Genomic DNA, 20679 nt, shown 5'->3' on the forward strand with positions numbered 1-20679 from the left:
GCAGCCCCAGAACACCTGCAGCACGCACTCTGCATCTGTACCACTCTCAGGGATCTTCCCCTACCTTGGCCTGTATTGCAGAGTTCAACTGGGAATTCTCAGTCACTCCTTATGGCTCTCCCTGCAGATGTGCATCACCGGGTCTAGCCCAGCTTCAGACAGATGCTGATAAAATGTAGGGAAAACTTCCAGAACACCTTGCCCGGAAGCTCCAGAGCACTCAGGCTGCTCTTTCCCTTAGTACTTGGGGAGGTTGATGCCAGAAATCCTGTTAGGCAGGAAAGAGGGTTCAGTGTTCTCTGGACTATATGTTTGCCCCAAAAAATTGTAAGAAATCAACCTGGCTGGAGGGGCTTATCCTGGCGTCTTCAGGGGGTTCCAGTCAAAATGCAAGCTAGGTTATAGGAACTGTTTAGACAGAGCAGCAGCCTGGCAGCTCAGGCTTCTCTCAAAGATACTATGCTACAAGCAATAACAACTATTCAATCAAAGCCACATTAACTTGGTCTTTAATTCTGGCAAAAGGAACACTGTCCATTTTCCTGAGTGAAATTCAATTACTTTTTTTTTTTTTTTTTTTTTTAAATATTGCAGCTGAGGTCAGATTTGTCTTCAACCAGAGGTGCAGAAGCCAGAGGAGCTGGGTTAAATGACCATTATGAAAACGGCAGAGAAAACAGATAATTAGAAAAGTGGCCAATTTGAAAAATATGGCCAAACAACTTTTTTTTTTTTTTTTTTTTCCGGTTTTCTTATTTTTCGGTTCCTCTGATGGTTCTTCATAACAGTTTTTCCATAAAGCCATCGTAATAATAATAATTTTACTGATCGGTAGGAAGGATGTCCATCAACATTCTTGAAAGTGATGTGTAGCATTTCTGTTGTTCACATGCATTCTGGTAATGTACTAATGAACTCCGAAAGGTTTTCAAATATCTGTACAAATCACTATTGCTATGAAAATTATCATAGAGTCACAGAATGCTTTGAGTCAGAAAGGACCTTAAAGATCCAATCTAACTTGTCCCCAACTAGAGTGTTCCCGAGCTCATCCCTCATTTAACTCGACTACAAAAAGTAATCACAGTCTTAGTCCACTGCCCGTGGAAAGTGACGCTTCTAACAACAGCGCTCCTTTCCTCCGTCAGCCATGCTGCGGAGGAGGCGGCCGCGTTCAGCGCAGTTTTCCCGCGGTTATTTGGGGTCGCTCCTGCTCCGCTGGGCGCAGTGCGGGGGCCAGGGGCTGGCCGGGGCTCCCCCGGGCGGGCAGCCGCAGCCGCACTGGGGCTGTGCCCTGGGGACTCTGACAACATTCAGCACCCCGGGGAAACATCAAACCTCCCTTCTACGCGAGGACCCCGACCGGCCCCGCAGGCAGGACGGAAGCGGGACCGCCCCGTCCGGCCCGGCCCCGGCCCCGCCCCCGGCCCTGGCCCTGACCCCGGCCCCGACCCCGGCTCTGACCCCGGCCCGGGCCGGCGGGCGGGGCGGGGGCGGGTCGGCCCGGGAGCGGGTCGGCCCGGGGGCGGGTCGGCCCGGGAGCGGGTCGGCCCGGGGGCGGGTCGGCCCGGGGGCGGGGCGGGGCGGGGGCGGGTCGGCCCGGGGGTGGGTCGGCCCGGGGGCGGGTCGGCCCGGCGGGCGGAGCGGAGCGGAGCGGAGCGGGGGCGCTCCGGAAGAGGGAAGGAGCGGGGCGGCCGTGGTTCGGGCGGCGGCTCGGGCGGCAGCGGGATGGCGGCGCGGGGCTCCGCGGGGGATGCCGCGCTCCGCCGTGCGGCCGAACAGTGGCTGCTCTGGGATAAGGTGAGGGGCGGCGGCTCCGGCCAGGCACGGGCTGGGTGGGCGGCGATGGGGACGCAGGCTGGAGGAGGGTCAGGAGGTGACGCCCGGCTGTTGCATTGTGCCGGTTTCGGGTGCGGCAGAAGCACCCGTTTGCTCCTTTGGCTCTGCTTTCAGAGCTCTCTGACAAAGGGGTGCTCTCCCTCCACCTCGGCAGCCATCCATCCCCTCCCGCCCCGCGGCGGGGCCGGCGCAGGTGGGGCTGCGGACCCCCGCCGCTGCTGCGGCTCCGGCACCTGCCGCAAAAGCCGCGCTTTGGTCTGGAACCCCCGGCTGGTCCTCAGTGTGGCTTTTGGATGTAATGAACCTCTTCGGGAAAAGGGCCTGTATTCTTCCGAACTGTTTCGGTCGCAGGGCTCTTAATAGACTTAAATTATTATAAAACCTCCTGGTACCTTCGAATTTTTATCTAGTAAAATAGTGATCCCAAAAGACATGTGGGCTCGCTTCAAAAACTCTTGGAAATGTGAACTGTAGAAGCTGTCAGTCCTGGTTTTTTTCAGGTGTTATTTCCCTTCTTGAGACTTACCTTTGTCTTCGGTTTTGACAGCACTATATGAAGAAGTAAAATCGTTTATGTGTTTCTGTTTTCCACCTGCCTAAAGAAACAACTTTCCATAGTGGAAATAGTCATGTAGTTGCTTGCTGCTGCAGGTCCCACTGAGATGCAGGCCTCTCTTGGCACATTTGGTTTGCATTTTTAATGTCCCTCTTCATGTAATTTGTTCATTTGGCTGTATTGGAACACACTGGCCATTACCCCCCTTCAAGCCACCAAAGTGACTTCCCTGAGCTGAGCACTCAACAATGCCTCTGACTTTTGTGCAGCACACATGCCAGTTTGGTAAGGCATCTTCTGCTTATTTCAAAAATATCAGTGGAAACATATAATAATTCTTTTTTTAGTATTCTTTCCAGGTTCTAAAGGACATAATTAGAAGTACCTCAAGCTTGTTGCGATTCTTCATTAAAGATCAATCAGTTGTTTAACAGACCAGTTACCCAGTTCTGGTTTTATTGATGATAGAGCAGTGCCAAACTAGTCCTCTTTTCAGAAATGCTAATGCATCATATCAAATTACAATAAGCTTTTCTGCCATTTTTTCACAGTTTAATTGATTTTGAGAAAATAGTTTGGTTTTAGGGCCTCTTATTTACATAACTTTCCTGACCAGCATTAGTTATGTTCATGTCTTCTGTGTAATAACTTGCTTTTCAACTGTTTATTCTGATTATTTTGTTAAACCCTCTGGAAATATAATTCAGTATCCCTTATAGCATCTGCACTTTTGAGAGTTTAGCCCTCTGTTAACACTTGCATCTTTGACTCAGTAATAATTGACTAGTGTGCAATGCCCATTGCTGATTGCTCAAAAATGATGAGGCATTCTGATTTCTCAGGGAGCTGTTGCATGTTTCTATTGATTAACAGAAGAATCAGGTATAACCCTTGTCCATTTACTCTGATACAAAAAAAAACCCTTCCTTTTTGACATGCAAAGATTGGTTAATATTTAATGATGATAAGCCCTATGTTTCTTACAAAATAATTGTCTGCAAGAGCAAGCCCGTATGGCTGATGGCGGCTCTACTGACGTAACTGGAAGTTTCTGCCTACATGACAATTACTGAGCTTGTTGCCAGGCTGTTTTCATCACTCGGTTCATTACAGTAATAGCATATTTTTCATTCTTTCTATTATCAGTCATAGAATTATGAATGGAAGGTAACTTCTGGTTCTAGTAAAAATAAAATCTGTTTAGTCAGAAGTTTTTCCTCTCCTCTCAAACCTTGTGGAGACTCCTCTACTGATGATCGCTCTTTGGACCTTCCTGTAGTGCAGATTAAAGTAAATAACTTGAGTGTTACCAGGTGATGTTCAAGCTAATTGCACTAGTGGATATTAACTTGGTATTAAATCACCTGCCACTATATTAACAGAAAAAGGTACTCCCATACTCACATCTGCTTTCATTTGAGAGCAGAAAAAGCGTAACCTGAGAGAATAAGAAAGGGAAAAGCCTGCACTTCATCCTTCTGATACAATTTGATCCTTCTTTGGTAGAGATGCTGTGAAGATTTTGTTTAAGCAGAAGAAAAAAGCCAAAACCAAGATTAGTTTTTTTACTTAGCAGTGTACAATGGCATCATAACATTCTCCACCAAAAAAAAAAAAAAAAAAAAAAAAAAGACAGATTCTTAGGAGAATATAGCCATAAGCGATTATAACAATAGTTCTGGAAAAATCCTTCTGCAAAACAGACTTGGCCTGGCTTTTATCATTATTTGGTGTGGGGTGGAGGCAGGCAGTGGGGAGCAACTAAATTAATGCAACCACGTTTTCTTTAGAAAATTATGTGGACTGAAACTCTTAAGACATGGGCAGCCACCTGGGCATGTAATTTTAACCAGACTTAAAAAAACTGGAGGATCCCTCTAGTTTCACAGTAGATAACGAACCTGGGAAATTCCTCTAACAACAAACGAGAAACTCCTTGGCTGTGAGAGCTGCAGGATGCTCCTGATGTCCTTCTGCATTGGCATTACAGCTTCTAGTCTGTCAAACACCTGTAAAAATGTGTGTAGTATCCACCTAAAAACAGGCTCATTTCAGTATTAAGAGATGACTCGTGTGCACAAAACTCACACAGAGGAATTAAAAGGTGACTAGGCAGTGTACAAAACTGGATGCAAATGGTGCCATTCAAAGGCTTTGCCTTTGAGACATGGGCCTGATGTTAAAGCAAAAACGTGACGTCAACTTGTAAACAGCCTAAACTCAGTTATGCTGCCCTATATATTCTATAACAACGTAGAATTATATTCATTCTTACAGAATGTAATTAGTCAATAATAATGGATAATTTTGTCAAACTACCTACAAGGAAGTATTAGTTACAACATTCTTGGACTGGTAAATTGGTAAATTTTTGCACTGGAAATCTCTAATTCTGAGGTGTCTAACAGCTTATTGCACTCAAGGAGCTTAAATTTTTTTTTTTTAATTCTTTAGTTTATTCTGCATTATGCAGTTTGCTCATTAGTACCAAAGGCTCTTAAGCTTTTTAAGTATTTATTTAAACTGTGTTGTTTGTCCTGTGGCAGTGGGTGCACAGGTCAGTGATTAGGACATCCTGACTCTGGTCTCGGTTTGATGTGCAGAATGTTTATACCTTTGTGTGCAGACTTACTCATATGCCTACTACTCTGTGTGTTCTGCAGCATTTTCTGACGCTGCAGAAGATATATGGTTTTACATTTAGATATTGATTTCCTTTTTGCCTAAAATGATATGCTTTCCTTGTTGCATACCTAGGTCTTCCAGGAAATAGTAAAGTCTGTGACTTTTATGAGGTCATTTGATTGCCTAGAAATCAAAGTTTGTGTCCTTTTGAAAATCATAATCTTTGTACTCCAGAGTAAAGTGTGTGTACTGGTGCAGTGAGTAACCTGCTGCCCCTCCAGGTAATCCTGTAGTCAGGAGTTAGCCACCTGCCATCTGTCATCTTGGTTCACCAGTTCTCAAGAAATCAAATACTGAACTTTATAAGTCTCATGTTATTACATTGAGAAGCTGAGGATTTGCTCAACATACAGAACTTTGCTAATTCCTTAAGTCTGGAAACAAAAAGAGTAATTAACAATAGAGAATCTGTGGAAACTATATACCAAGAAAAGCAGTGAAAGAAACTCCTCACTGTTCTCAAGTGGTCTGACATGGCCTTTTTGTTGCCACTCTCGAGTAATTTTATTTAAGAATTTGGCTGTAGTTTCTAGGCTTTCATCCTGGGTTTGTGCTTATTTTTACAAGTATTACCTGCAAATATGTTGGGAATGATCTTTTGTCCAGTCTGCTTAGTTTTGCTGCTACCTCTGGTGCTAGTCAGTCTTGGGACGAGGTTATGATTTAGTTTGTTTTAAACTCTACATATAGTGCTATAGAAATAACAAATATTTCTTAATATTTAGCTTAACTTACTTTCTTAAATGTTTAGTGTAGCTCTTGTGTTGTGATGAGGAAAACACCTCTGAACTGTTGAAGTGCTGCTTTTTGTTTGTTTTATTTTTAAAAATAGAAAATATTAAAATAGACATCTTGGAAATCTTTTAACATCCCAAATTTTGAGATACGCATACACACGCATTGCTGTCCAGGCAGCATGTTCACTTAAGGAGATAAATCTAAAATAAGTAATACTTGAGGTTGTACTGATTTAAAATTAGGACATCAGGAATTCTGATGTTCGTGAAATCGTGTGCTGTTTTGATACTGAAACCCAGAGATTGGGACAGAAAGTCAGTTCTGCTAAAACAAAAAGAAACCTCATTGAGAATATCTGAATTTTGTATCAACAGAATCCAAAAACGTACACAATCGTGAAACAATTGCTTGCGGAAGGAAATGCTGGAGAACTGCAGAAATACTTTGGCTCGCGGATGGAGTTTGGCACAGCGGGGCTCAGAGCTGCCATGGGAGCAGGGATTTCCCACATGAATGACTTGACTATTATCCAGACAACCCAGGTATTGTGTTCAGTACTTTATCTCACTTAACTGGTTGTGTATGTGAATGGAAGGGCCTCATTTATGGCAAGCAAATGAGTATTCTGTGGAAGTACAAGTTGTTTCCTATTCTTCCAGTTTTCAGAAGTAATTTAAATTATTATTAGCTGAGTGCTGATCTCTGAAAACAAGCGGAGAGAAGCTATTAAACCATTAAAAGAAGTTACTTTCCACGTTGGATTTGCAATTTAATTTATACACAGCTGCAGTTAAGCTCAAGTGTTACAGTTAGTGCTGTTGTAACAGCAACAGGAAAAACCCCAAAGGTAGCCAACATTTGGGTAAGCTTTGTGTGTGCTGGACATGAATTTACATAACATAAAGGCAGTGAAGATATGTACTCATACATGGATCCTGACGTAGATCTACTTGAGGAAAAAACCCACAACCTTGAATAACTGAAGCCTGGAGTGGTGATGTATCGTGTGCTAAAGAGATGTCATTATTAAGGGTGAGATTTGGGTACAAACCTGAAATGCTGGCCAGCTGTTCTCTTCCTCATGTGAGACCTAAGGCATCTGAATAATTTCTCAAAGCCTGCAATTCAGACTAATTGTGTTACTTGTTCCTTTTTGGAGTTGGTTTTGATATTTTAAAAAGTACTTAAATGCTATCTAGTTTTGCAATATTGATTTGAAGGTTTCTGGTATTGGTGTTTATTGGTCCTGGACAAGCTGAATCCCAGAGGAGTTCAGTGAGATGCTGTGTGTGCTCAGCTTCCTAAGACATCACCATCTTAGCAATTATCTTAATTGATAATTGCTGTGATAAATCAATTGCTGTGATAAATCAAACATCAAGATTGGGTTAATAAGGTGGATTTGTTGTTGTCTTTAGGGATTTTGCAGATACCTTGAGAAGAATTTCAGTGACCTGAAAAAGAGAGGAGTTGTGATTGGTTTTGATGCTCGTGCTCATCTTTCCAGTGGAGGTAGTAGCAAAAGGTACTCCTTAGATTTTGTATTTAGTATTTTGTAGATGCCTTGTGTGATCCATGATGGATTTATATTTACTTAAATGGTATTTTCTTTCTGTAAAGTGAATTAATATGTGGGATTTACAGTATTCTTACATGCTGGTAATGCCAGTTATGTTGGTAGAGTTGTGCCTTGTCTGTTTGGAAGAGTGAGGAAACACATTTAAATTGGGTCTGTATAATAATTGAGATATATCGGTAAGTGGTGGTGTTTGCTGTCAGGATTTTGTAATTGCATTACGGTAGGAGGGAAAGCTGTGAATTCTAGAAAACTAATTGGTAAGGAAATGAATATATTCCCTAGGTATCTTTTCTTCCTCTTTAGGTTTGCAAGACTTGCTGCCAATACCTTCATCAGTCAGGGAGTTCCGGTTTATCTGTTCTCTGATATAATACCAACTCCCTTTGTGGTAGGTTTTTCTATTATATCTTTCTATGTACTCTATCTTTATATGCACACAAATTCTGTCAGATACCATGCATTACTTATATTAAGGAAAACTACACAAACCAGTTATTACTTATTAAGTTCCTCCTGAAGTTAGTCTTGTATTTATTTAGCTATGTATAGTTTACAACATCCATAGCAAAAGAAGGGAGAATGTGGAATGTCAGCAGACTGCTTTGAAGTCTGAAACATACACTCACATTTGGCTGCATTTTTGCCTTTTTTTAGAGGAGGAGGGACAAGGGCAGATATTGAATTGAAAATAGCAAGTTGGTGGAGTGCAGTGATGTTTTGCCAGAAGGGTTGTTGGATTGTGTCCACGATGCTCTTGTCAGAACACCAGGTGTCTCCAGAGCAACACAGAAAAGCCCTGCTCTTGGCCCTTGTACTAAAAGCAATAATTTCTCCCTGTACCCGTTGCTCCTGTGAGCATTGCAATCAGAACACAGTGGTAGAAAGACTTTCTACATAGCATTCTTATACTGATACAATTTTTGTAGGTTTAGGGTCAAATTCTTCATTGTGCAGCTTAAAGTGGTGTTGCAAGAACTGCAGTTCATTGCATTTCACCATTAAATAAAGAGCCAGGAGTAAACACTAATTGGGCCTGTGTTCATGAATAATGCTTTATCATTCACTCCATCTGTTTTGAGCTAATTTATAAGAGCTCTCTCCAAAATAATTCTCTTCTGAACCTCAATGGAGCAGGTGCTCCCGGGCTGCTCCCAAAAGCCAGTATGGATGAGACTGCTTGAGCTGCGCTTCTCCGCCCCATGCTGACTTCTGTCATTACCCCAACAGACTGGGCACCCTCTAAGGCCTTGTGTACCTCAAGTCATCCTACAGCAGGCAACACATGCATCTGGCTTCCTTCTAGAAATACCCTACCTTAGAGACTCACAAAACATCCGGAACAACATTAATAACACATAAATGGAAAAATGCACGAGAGAAAACGAAGGCTAAAGTTGTGCCACATGAAGACTAGTGGAGCAAGTACTATTTAGCTTTTGCTTTAGGGAGTCAGTGTGTAGGAATCACGCCATGACTTTTCATTCAACGCTATGGAAGTATTATATATGCACAAGAAGAAATAATATAATACATTGCACATTCTACTTCAAGTAACTTTCTCTTGTTGCAGCCATACACAGTAACTCATCTGAAGCTTTGTGCTGGAATTATGGTTACTGCTTCCCATAATCCAAAACAAGACAATGGTTACAAGGTATTCCAATGTGATCTATTTTCTGGTTCCTTTTTTTTTCCATCTAGAGAAACTAATGCAATTGTATATAATTCCTATCACGGTATAGACTAAATTATTTACTAGTCTCTCTATCTCTCTTATCTCTTCTATGTATTTAAAAATGGTATCATGTTAAACTGATAATATAATTAAAATCTTTGCTCTAGAAAGCAGGATGCCATTGTAATCTGCTGTCCACTGAAAAAAACACAGCTGAATTGCCTGTGCACCAGTCATTCAGTAGCTGGGCAGTCATACACAGGCTGTTTCCAAAATAAAAGAATGGAAGTTTTGTCAGTAAACGACTGGGCCTTTTTTTGTGTTTCATTATGGATCTTGATATCTTTTGATAAAATTGAACTGCCTTTTTTTTTAGTAGAATAAAAATGAGATGTGAAAAGAAACATTGAGAATACGAGCAGAATACTTTGGGTATACCTAAGACTAACTTACTGTAATACTGTAGTGAATGTACTGCACCTTAACCAACATAAAACATAACGGAACTATCTTACAAGATAAATGATCAAATACTCACTTACCTATTTTTATTTAGGTTTACTGGGAAAACGGTGCTCAGATCATTTCCCCTCATGACAAAGGAATTTCTCAGGCTATTGAGGAGAACCAGGAACCATGGCCTCAGGCTTGGGATGACAAACTGATTGACAGCAGCCCGCTACTTCATGATCCATATGCCATGGTCAATAAGGAGTATTTCAAAGACATACAGAAACAGTGCTTTTACAGGTGACTGGTGTTAATTCTTTTAAGAATACAGAGTATTCCATCTAGTATCTTAGCAGGCAGTTTAAATTGATGGTAGTGAGAGGCCACAATCCTGCCGTGACCCAGTTCTGCCTGTGCCTTTTTGTCATCTTTTGTGGTAGCACTGGCAGCTGTGTGGTGGTGTCGTAAGCCAGTTCATAAAGCTGTCCTGGCAGAAGTCTAACCCAGTAAAGTGAGCAAATTTCTGATGGTGTCATATCCTGTATTTTCATGGCCATGCATCAGCCAAGTGTCATAGCAAGACTGGGGCTGCTGGAGGTGAACTGGCATGGACAGCCCACCAGCCTTAAAACAAGATTCTGAAAGAGAGAGTGAACCAGGTTGTTAAGCTAGTTCTGGACAGAGAAGTTCTGGCTCTGTCATTCCAGCCTTGCCTTTGCTCCTGGTAGCCTTGAGTGCCTTACAACAGCTTATTCCTATCATTTGCTCAGTAAAATTTTTATTCAGCAAAATGAAGTGGATGTTTCTCTTGGTGGTTAACAGTTAGAATTGATTTATGTAGTAGATGAGTATCAGCCTTTTAGATCTGCTTATTTTATGTCAAAATTTCAACCACCAGTAACCATGTTCTCACTCTTGCTGAAAACAATCAGCAGTTACTTGAAAGCTAGGGCTATTAAATGGCCTTTTCAGAATTGGAATTAAATTACTCCTAAGGAGTTTGCATGATTTTTAGGTACGCCCAACGCTTTTTACTTCCTAAAAAGGAGTGTGCTGAAATTGGGCAGGCTGCTGTTGACTCAGTGTGTTCAAAGTCTTTGGGGGTGGTTTAAGTGCTAGACCTGGGGATGAAGAGTCTCTTTTTGTTTTTCACTCGCCTTCTTTGGGAGTGTACTGTCTTTCTTACTCCAGTGATTTGCACACACCAGGATATTGGATGCCAAGAGTGACTCATATTGTTGAAAAATTAGGCTAAGCTGATTTTCAAGCCATTGCTTTTAAAATCTGACCTCCTTTAATTCATCATTTTAACAGTGATATAGAATACTGAGTTGTATCTGTTTCCAAACATGGTCAATTTTGTGCAGAACATCTTCCATGTCTAAGTTTACTGTTAACCTGTTTTATTTCAGGAACATAAACAAGGAAACAAACCTGAAATTTGTTCATACTTCTGTGCATGGTGTAGGACATAAATTTGTGCAGTTGGCATTCAAGGCATTTGACCTTAGCCCTCCTTTTGCTGTTCCGGAGCAGAAAGATCCTGATCCAGACTTTCCCACAGTGAAGTATCCAAATCCTGAAGAAGGCAAAGGTGTTCTGGTAAATAGATTTGGGTTGGTTTTTTTTAATTGTGATGTCTTTCAGTGTTTTTCTTTTTGCCAGAAGTCACAGCTGTAAATATTGGTGGAAGGTCTATTTTTCATCTGTTTCATAGCCTTAGATTTAGCAAAGAGTTAGCTGGTGTCCTTTCATTGACATAATCCTCTTTGAACCAGTCAGGTAGTAAATAGCTGTAACTTTCAACTACTTTGTGCTCTAACAGAATGGGCGGGATCTGCACATGGGACAAAGTGATAGTTAACTTAAGAAAAATAATAAAAATCCTCTCAGTTGTTTTTGGAGGGCTTCTACTCTTTTGTTCTGACACAGCACCAGGAGGGGGCAGAAGTCCTGACAAGTGGTTAGTTTCTGCTGCTACTGCTGTTAAACTTTGTTATTGAAGGATCCCCTTAAATCTAGGTAGATTTTAAATTGGGCTACAGTAGTGGAATGATGTAGTTAAAGTTAAAGGAGATTAAATTAATTGGGAAAATTACTTAAAACCTATAAAGAAAGTGAAAATATTATTTGGTAATATTAATAATATTAATGCTCATCTGGTCCTGCTTGCCACTTTTCCAGACATTGTCTTTTGCTTTGGCTGAAAAAGATGGAGCAAGAATCATTTTAGCAAATGATCCTGATGCTGATCGACTGGCAGTGGCAGAGAAACAAGAGAGGTATGGTAATAAAGTAATGAAAACCACTGACATTTTTTACTTCTAAGGTTAGGCTCATTTGGGGAATTCTTGCTATTTGTGTTGCAGAGGAAGAATAGTCACAGTAGTAATTTTTTGGATTGAAAACACACAGAAATGTGAGAAGACTGTATGAAGCAGACCACGGTAGGGGCAGGATATGAAATAATCATCAATATTAGACAGTGTACAGAAGCCTGAATAAACAGTTGACCCTTGCTGTAGTTTAGGCATGCACAGAAGCATGTGAATTGTTGTTACTGTGTGCTATACCTTTTCAAAGGTAGGTTTTCAGTTAGATTTTTTCTTGTAAGACTGAAACTTTTTTTCATTCTAGGTTTATTAAACAATTAATTGGATTCAGGACAATCTGTATAGTTCCCTGATAATCTCTTGTTCTTTAATATGAGTGTCTTTCTCAAATTCTGTAAAACCAAACATTTTACTAATCGTTGGATGATTTGTGCTTCTCTTGCTCAGTTTCCCACTACTTTACATAATGTTACGTTTTTGCATTTCACCGTAAGGTTTTTTCACAGTTTGGTACTTCTCGGTGTAGTCGTTTGTACTCTCTCCTTCAAGAACCACCTATATGTGCAATATTTATCTTTGCATACCCAGTCAAAGAAGGGGATCACAAAGGGGAAGCTTGCTCAGTCAGGGAGGGGCTTACCATAAATTGTTCATATTTGTAAAATGTAACCTATAGTTCTGACTCAATATGACCGTCCCGTTATTTCATGCCCCCTGATATTCTGTACTTCTACAATTGTTTACGTTTCTGTATTGTGGTTTTATCTAAGGAATAAAAAAAAAAAAGCTGAAGTTCAAGTGCTATCATATCTACAAATAGTAATGTTTCTCCTTTATCTATCTTATAAAGCAGAAGCTAATCTGAGCAGTTAGAAACTATAAATCCTTAGTAAAAATAAGATTCAAGGTTTTCAGCTTACGGAAGAGCAGAAAAAAAATCTGCTGCTGGACCAGCCTGTATGAATTTCCTGTGCATGAGAGCCAGAGGTACGGATGTAAAATTATGGCAACAATCTTTGGTACCTAAGGGATGATATGGGCATCTGCTAGATGTCCTCAGTGGTTTTGGATGAATTAAATAGTTGAATCTGTATCAGTTAAGACAAATTTCAGAAGCCCAGTAAAAGAAAACAGTGCAAATACCCATTTTGCTCAACAGATAACCGAAAGAGCTAAAGTGGTGGCTTTAAATGTGGCAGTATTTTGGGGAGTATTTTGGGTGCTTTTAAACTCATTAGCCTCACAGCATGAACTAAGGAGGTTTCTCTGTCTTTGGAAGAAGAATGGTCTTATGTGGACACTGCTGTATCTTGGCCAGTGTTAGTTGGAATATTTCAATGGTTCAGCCTCAGCTGGCAATTCAGCATTGAGAAAAAGGTGTAAAAAGTTTCAGATTATGCTAGTTATGATGGGTTAAAACGAGAATGCAAAATCACTCATGCTTTTTGCCTGAAAACTTTTGAGCTACCAGAAACTCGAAGAGGGGTGTTAGTTTATTGTATCCCTTGCCAGTGAGAGCGTGGTGCTCTCATTTTGCTGCCTTTGCACTCGTTGTTTAGCCAGTCTTAGTTGTCTCCTAACTCCAGTCCTGCGTCTTCTCAGACTTGTGCCGTAGCTTTCCGTACACTAATCAAATATTAATATGGGCTTCTACAGTATCTGTACTTCTTCTTTGACAGAATCTCCTGCTAGAGCACACTCTCTCAGCACTCTTACACTAAGTTGCTGCTGTGCATTGCTTTGTGCCTGTTGGCATCAATAAATGCAGGAGACTGAGTCTGCTTCTCTTTCACAACAGGTACTGTTTCTGTAGGTCTTGGTTTTGTCAGTTTGGAAGTGTCTCTGTCCCCTTTTGTGTCTGGGAATTTTTTTGACAATTTTGACATTTGTCTTTCTTTTTTTCTTCATTTTTTTTCCTGTTCTAGCAACACGTCAATATTAATCTTTTTTACCCATTTAAGATTTTTTTTGCCAATCTTCCCAATAACTAAATGATATATTTGTGATTAAATTAAAAATATTTGTCACTACATCAACTAAAAATACTGATCACTTGAGAACTGTATTTTTGTTTCTTTATGCTTGTCTTAAACACTGAATTTATAATTTGTATGCTGAACATTTTTGTTTTACTTAAAATATGTTGGAAATACTGCTGTTTCATCTTTGGATAACTGCAAAAGCTTATGTGTATGATGGAGAAGAAAGGTAACAGTTTCAGAATGCTTTGGGAGAGGAATGTTTTTGTTTGTTCATTATGAACACATGATACCTTGTTACTGTTATTTGGCAGTGGTTTATTTGTTAAATCATTTATAGAAGAACCAATAAGGGTTTTTTTGCCCCCTGTATTATCGTTTGAATTCATGTACTTTCTAATATTTTTTGCTTCCAGTGGTGAATGGAAAGTGTTTTCTGGAAATGAACTAGGAGCTCTTTTAGGCTGGTGGATCTTCACTTGCTGGAAAAATAACAGTAAGGATACTCATGCCATTAAAGATGTCTATATGTTATCCAGTACTGTTTCTTCCAAAATCCTGAGAGCAATTGCACTAAAGGAAGGTTTTCACTTTGAGGTAAGCAACACATTACACATTATTCCATGTTCTTTTATTAGCTTTCCTACAAAGTGTCATATGTTTGTGAAACGTTGCTTTTCTATTTAATGCCTTTAATTTCTCCTCAATGCTATAGGAAACACTAACAGGTTTCAAGTGGATGGGCAACCGTGCCAAACAGCTCATGGACCAGGGGAAAGCTGTTCTTTTTGCATTTGAAGAGGCTATAGGTAAGAGAGAGAATGTTGTGTTTTCATATCTTGCAACATAGTGAAAATAGAACTACTGCAAAAATTGACAGAGAATCACAGGATGGGTAAGGTTGGAAGGGACTCCTGGAGGATATTTGGTTCAACCTTCCTGCTCAAGCAGGGCATCCTAGGGCACATCACACAGGATTGGGCCCAGATGGTTCTTGAATATCTTCAGGGGAGAATATTCTACAATTTCACTAGGCAGCCTTTGCCAGCGCTCTCTTAGCGTCTCAGTAATGAAATAAAGTGTAAAAAAAATAGTAAAAATGGCAACATAAGGGTGTCCTCAATATAATGGGTGTATTTCCAGTGACTAACAGCTCATTATCTATTTGGCTAATTGATACTAGTGGTTAAAACCTTTGTATCTCTGCTTAGCACAAAGTTTGAGAGCTAGGAGTATATATCTACAGTAGCATGGCTGTGCAGGTTTGGACTGCAAATTCTGTATAAACTTTTTTTAAAAAGAAACAAATGCATTTTTCAGACGTGAAGTTGAGGGTTTTTTACCTGACAGATTTAAGGTCAGTGTAAATGTGAATAAAATAAAACCTATCACAAATTACACTTGTGAAATGTAAAGCTGTGCTTGAAAGCCACAAATGAAAGTTAAGAATGAGGAGGAAATTGTAGAGCTATAATACTATTTATCTCAGTACCTGAAAACCAGAGAAAATGTAACTAATTTCACAGATGATTTTCAGTGTTACCTTACACAACCGTAAGGTTCATGTTTGAGACAATACTATAATAGCATTGTTCCTGCACTGTGGCATTTCTCTTTCTAGAAAGCTCATAAGGACCTGGGAGCATGTGGCACTGATAGGATGCAAATCTCTGTCTTGAAATTCCATTAAATACCTTGCTTATTAAAATTAACACTGATTAGAAGATACAAATTTGCTACTTTTGGTTTGACTCTAAAGTGCCTGTACTATAGTAATGTGCCTTTCTCCTTTCAAAGGTGTTGGCTAGTCTTCCCTCCCCACCCTATTTCCTCTTAAAAATGTGTCAAATTATATCTAATGTTCCTTGTTCAGGGTATATGTGCTGTCCTGCTGTTCTGGACAAAGATGGTGTCAGTGCTGCTGTTATAACTGCGGAGATGGCCAGCTTTTTGGCAACAAGGAATTTGTCTTTGTCTCAGCAGCTGAAAGCTGTCTATGATGAGTGAGTTCAATTTTAATTTTTTATTTTTCAGATTTTCTCAATTTCACATCCTGGGATTAATAGGGACTCAATAGCAACCTATAGTTTATAAAGAAATAAAATGTGGATTATTGTACTATTAAGACAATTCTGTGCTAATAGTAATCTTTCAGTAATGCCTTGTGGACGTGAATATGTTTATGACTTTGTTTTGTGTTGTTTTAAAGTATTTTAAATACTATAATAACTGCCTTACTAAATCTCTATTAGTTAACGAGATTTTTGTGGTGTTTTTCTTTGCTTGTCTGAAAGGGTTTTTTTTCTTTTGAGAAGTTCTGCACTTGGGTCCTTTTACAGAAGATTGGGCAGGGTTTTGGCCAGCTGTATTGCTGAGCTGTAGAGATTATCATGCTTCTTGCTGCTTAAATGAGCCAGACACAAAAATGTTGACGGCAGAATGGGTGTAAGTGTAAGTATCTAGCCCTGCCTTATTTGTGCTATACATAGAAGCCAGCTTGCTTCTGCCCTTGCAGGGCTACTTATGATTAAATTAATTCTAGTTGGCTCTAAAGTTAGGTTTTTATTGTATTATTCTTTTTTTTCATAGATTATTGTTGTTGAGTTTTGGTTGTCCTTTTCTTTCTGCTCCTGATTAATGAGATTTGAGCTGATTATGCAGAAGTGCTGTGACTGCCCATTACTCTTGGCTATGTACAGCCGGGTATCCTCTGAGAGCTTTTAATATGAGGCACTGCTTTTTCGTTTGTTCTTTTTTAATGGGTTCAAAGAAATCAATAGCAAAGATGAATATTGAATTTCATGGGGCAGGGAGTGGTTTTTGTGGAGGTTTTGGGTTGTTTGTTTTAAAGGAGGAAGCAGCACAGGCCGTTTGATACTCCAGCTCTTCATGTCCCATAGACACTAAAAAGGGAGTGCGGAACCTACAAAGAAACTCGTGGAAGACTCCAGCCTTTGTGCTGCTTGTTTTGCCAATCTTGAGTTCTCATTTGTGTGCAGCACTAGCCATGCTTGTTTCATCGTCTCTTTAGGAAGGAATCAAGTGGCAAAGACTTGCTTACACTGCATAGATAAATTATGTGACATAAAAGCATGAAAGGGCATTCATACCTAGAGTGGCAAAACCAGCATCTGATGGGAGAATTCCCTTAAATGCTACTAACTGGAAGTGCATATTTAAGAATTGAATATTCAACCTCCGGCTTGAGGTTTTGGGGGTTTTTTTAACAAATACTGATACAGTAAACACCTGCTTTAGGCTGACCTCAGAATATTTGACTGACTGGAATTGAGCCGTGCTGCTGTGTATATAGCCACTGAAGAGGACTCAGAACTGCTTTAGCATAAAAGCAGTCTGTGGGATGTCATTGTACATAGTCACTCTTTGTGGCAAAGCTGCAGATAAAGGGAAGGATACAAATCTCTCCTCTTAAACTCCCCTATTGTTTGGTATCTGCCCTATTGTTTGATAATGAGCTGGAAGGAAGTTTCTTGTTTTGTTTTGGGGGTTGTTTTATATGTGTTTGATTTTTTTGTTTGTGGCTAACATAGAGTTGCAGTTTTCTACTTCTTACTACTTTACTTTTTTGTCAGATTTGCCTTGTGAGTTACACTTGAAGCAGAAGAAACTCTATTTTGTACTTTGAAAATGTAGAAGGGGACTCTGTCTCAAAGTAAATGCAGATCAGGAAAAGGACGTGGTCCTAGTAGGCTTATCACTTCTTTCAGACCACAGGAGCGGTTTTGTTAATTCCCTTACTGAATTCTTAAGACTACTATTAACCTTCAAGATGTCCATTTAGGTATAAGCATGACCCTGTTTAAGAAGGCATGCAGATTTCTAGTGTGAACATCCTAGTACTAATGAAGATTCAGCCCTCACATTTTCACTGCCATCAAGGATATTTATCAAGTCTTGATGTGTAGCAAGAGCTCACCTGAACAACCAGTCCAGGCTTGTATGTTTTTCAACAACATGCGATTTTGAAAAGTCAGTGTTACCGGGTCATTTGTCTTTGATGCATCACATTACCTGGCAAACAGGTGAGGTAGAGAGACAATGTTCAGAAAACTAAATCAGTTTGATTTAGTGTAAAAACACTTTAATGGGAGAGTAGAAACAACTTAATGAAGTGTGATTGGAAAAAGCAGTCTAGAATTTGTTTTACTTAGAAAAGGTCAGCTGGAATCCACTCAAAGAAGCTATTAGATGTAATCTCTTCCCTTCCTATTGTGGTTAGAGCTCTTCAAGACAATAATGGTATCTTTTTTTTCATCTGGTTTTGCTGTAAACTTTCTCAGTTTTCATCATTAAAAATAAAAGGCATCTGCACAGAAGTTTCTGTAAAGTATGTAAAATGGGATAATTAAGCTGTTTAGACCTTTTTAAAATTGTAAGGGTGTGAACTCATGCTTCAGTTTGGGTGAGCATGAGTACAGAGTGTTGCTTTTTGGAAGGTTGTATAATGTGTCTGGTGTACAACTCTTAAAACATTGCTTCTTGGATTCACAAATATTGTGTCTTCACAGATATGGCTTCCATATTACCAAAGCTTCATATTTCATCTGCCACGATCCTAAAGTTATTCAACAGCTTTTTGACAACCTTAGAAATTTTGATGGAAAAAACACATACCCAAAATCTTGTGGTAGATTTAAAGTTTCTGGAATAAGGGATCTAACTACTGGGTATGACAGCAGCCAGCCAGATCAAAAGGCTGTAAGTATCTTTCTAAATTAAATGTAAATCATGTGTGATGTATATACACATACATAAAACGTTCTGTGGAGAAACAGTAAACATACTGAGATACTGAGTCATAAAATAAGTTAGATTGGTGATGATTGTTTTGCCTTGCTGAGAGGAAGTGAAGCCAAGGAGGTGTTGGGGTTTTTTGTTAGGTTTTGTGGTATATTTTTCTCTTCAAGATGAGTTTGTAACGGGTGATAGAAGGATTTTGCTGCCTTGCTACAGCAATCTGCATTGTTTTCTTGTGAGTGCAAGTTCAACTGTCTATTAAGATGTGGCTTTGGATTCTATATTTTTCCACAGTCTCCATTTCCTTTCCTCCTGGAAAATGCCATGACAGCTCAACTTCTATTAGCAGTAAAAAATAGTCTAGATTTTAAATGAGCTACCTAGCAGTGAATGCAGTTCTGCCAGATTCCGGGCTGAGGGCAAGGCTGTACTTGTGGTCTCAAGACCACAATGTTGAAGAAAACAGAACTAAACTATAATTTTAGCTGATGATTTTGTCATATTATCTAACATCAAGTCATGGATTTTATATAGAGTCTATTTTCAAGTTAAAAAAAACCCCATTCTTAATATTTCTAGATACTTCCTACTAGTAAAAGCAGCCAAATGATAACATTCACTTTTGCTAATGGAGGAGTGGCCACAATGAGAACCAGTGGAACAGAACCAAAGATCAAATACTATTCTGAACTTTGTGCACCCCCTGGAAACAGGTATTGTTTACAGCAGTATTGTCACTTGCAGCAGTACATTTGGCGTAATAGAGTCTGTGTGGCTTTTTGGTATTGTTTCAGTGAAATAAGAACTCTCCACATTTAATATTACTAAAGTCATTTTAGTGAATGTATAAAGCCTCAACTCTGCAAAATTTGTTGACACATTTTTGTCACTGAAATTTCTTTGAACTCAGTTTTGCACATTCCACCTTAAATAAATGCAAATATTTTCACCTCTTTTTTACCTACTTAGTTGCTTTAAAATTATTTAATCAAATATAAAGTGTTCTAATATATTTCAAACCTTTTTGTGTTTAGTAATTGTATCCTTAATTGGTAGCCTTGGAAATGATACAATATTAAAGATAAACAAGATATTAATTTATATAATGAAATAAACTTTTTCACAAATGAAAAGTCATCTGAGAATACTGTTACAAGTATAAAATTACATTCACTTACATTTAGTAATAGAAGATCTTCTGAACTCAGATTGGCCATTCTACTTTAGATTATATTGTGGGTTTTGTTTCTTCATAGTCTTCATTGCATGTCAGACATCAGTGCAGTGCCATAAGAAATCAAATATATACACTTCTGGCATTAACAGAAAATGCTTGTCTAAAGCAGTGCAACAGATTTAAAAATTCCTCATACTAAAAATATACATTTTAGCTTTTCCATTGTTTCGTTGTTTTCCATGTTTGTGTGATTTGTTTTCCAGTGATGTTGAACAGCTGAAGAAGGAGCTAGATGAATTGGTCAACGCTCTTGAAAAACACTTCTTTCAACCAGAAAAAAACAAACTTCAACGAAAGACTGAGTAAAATAGCAAAATTACTACCTTAATTGGCTTTTGCAGCATTAGAAGTGCATTATTTAAGAAGTTAAGGTTTATTGGACCAAACATCTCAGAACTCTGACTATTAAGACTTCTGCTTTTAAGAGTTATTTTGGGTACTCTCGGCTCTAGTGTCTTATTTTGGAAGGAAAGTACCTTTACCCTTAATGGACCAAAAAACCACAATCAGTTGAACTAAAAGCTTTATGAACTAAAAGTTGACTGCAAATGTATTTCAATCAAAGCTTGTTTTAATTAAATATAAGTAATATTCTGATATCTGAAACAGTTTGTTTTGTGGTGACTTATTTCTTTTGTGTGGATATAATCTGATAACACTATGCAACTTTGTCTAGGTTTAGATTTGCAAAGCACGTTCTTCTGTTAACAGGAAGTATTTAAAGCCTGTGGTGGGACTGACAAACTTGGGGCAGATGATTCGGAAGCAGTGATCTTTCTTAGGGATTTTTGCCCTAACAAATAATAAACAAGCTAGAAACTCAGCAAATTTGTGGGATATCTGTTTGCTG

The 20679-nt window shown here is 39.3% G+C and overlaps 1 protein-coding gene across 1 annotated transcript; it reads left to right on the top strand.

Moving 5' to 3' along the window:
* Nucleotides 1–1701: 1701 nt before the first annotated feature.
* PGM2 (phosphoglucomutase 2) lies at nucleotides 1702–20435 on the top strand. The gene is made up of 14 exons (XM_040065593.1): nucleotides 1702–1800; nucleotides 6193–6360; nucleotides 7237–7343; nucleotides 7701–7785; nucleotides 8968–9051; nucleotides 9629–9822; nucleotides 10935–11124; nucleotides 11707–11804; nucleotides 14251–14431; nucleotides 14550–14643; nucleotides 15708–15837; nucleotides 18364–18553; nucleotides 19172–19305; nucleotides 20033–20435. Exons 1-14 carry the CDS (start codon nucleotides 1729–1731, stop codon nucleotides 20133–20135), a joined length of 1830 nt encoding a protein of 609 aa, XP_039921527.1. The 5' UTR covers nucleotides 1702–1728; the 3' UTR covers nucleotides 20136–20435.
* The last annotated feature ends 244 nt before the right edge of the window (nucleotides 20436–20679 follow it).

Source organism: Hirundo rustica, chromosome 5, assembly GCF_015227805.2.
Source record: "Hirundo rustica isolate bHirRus1 chromosome 5, bHirRus1.pri.v3, whole genome shotgun sequence".
Taxonomy (NCBI): domain Eukaryota; kingdom Metazoa; phylum Chordata; class Aves; order Passeriformes; family Hirundinidae; genus Hirundo; species Hirundo rustica.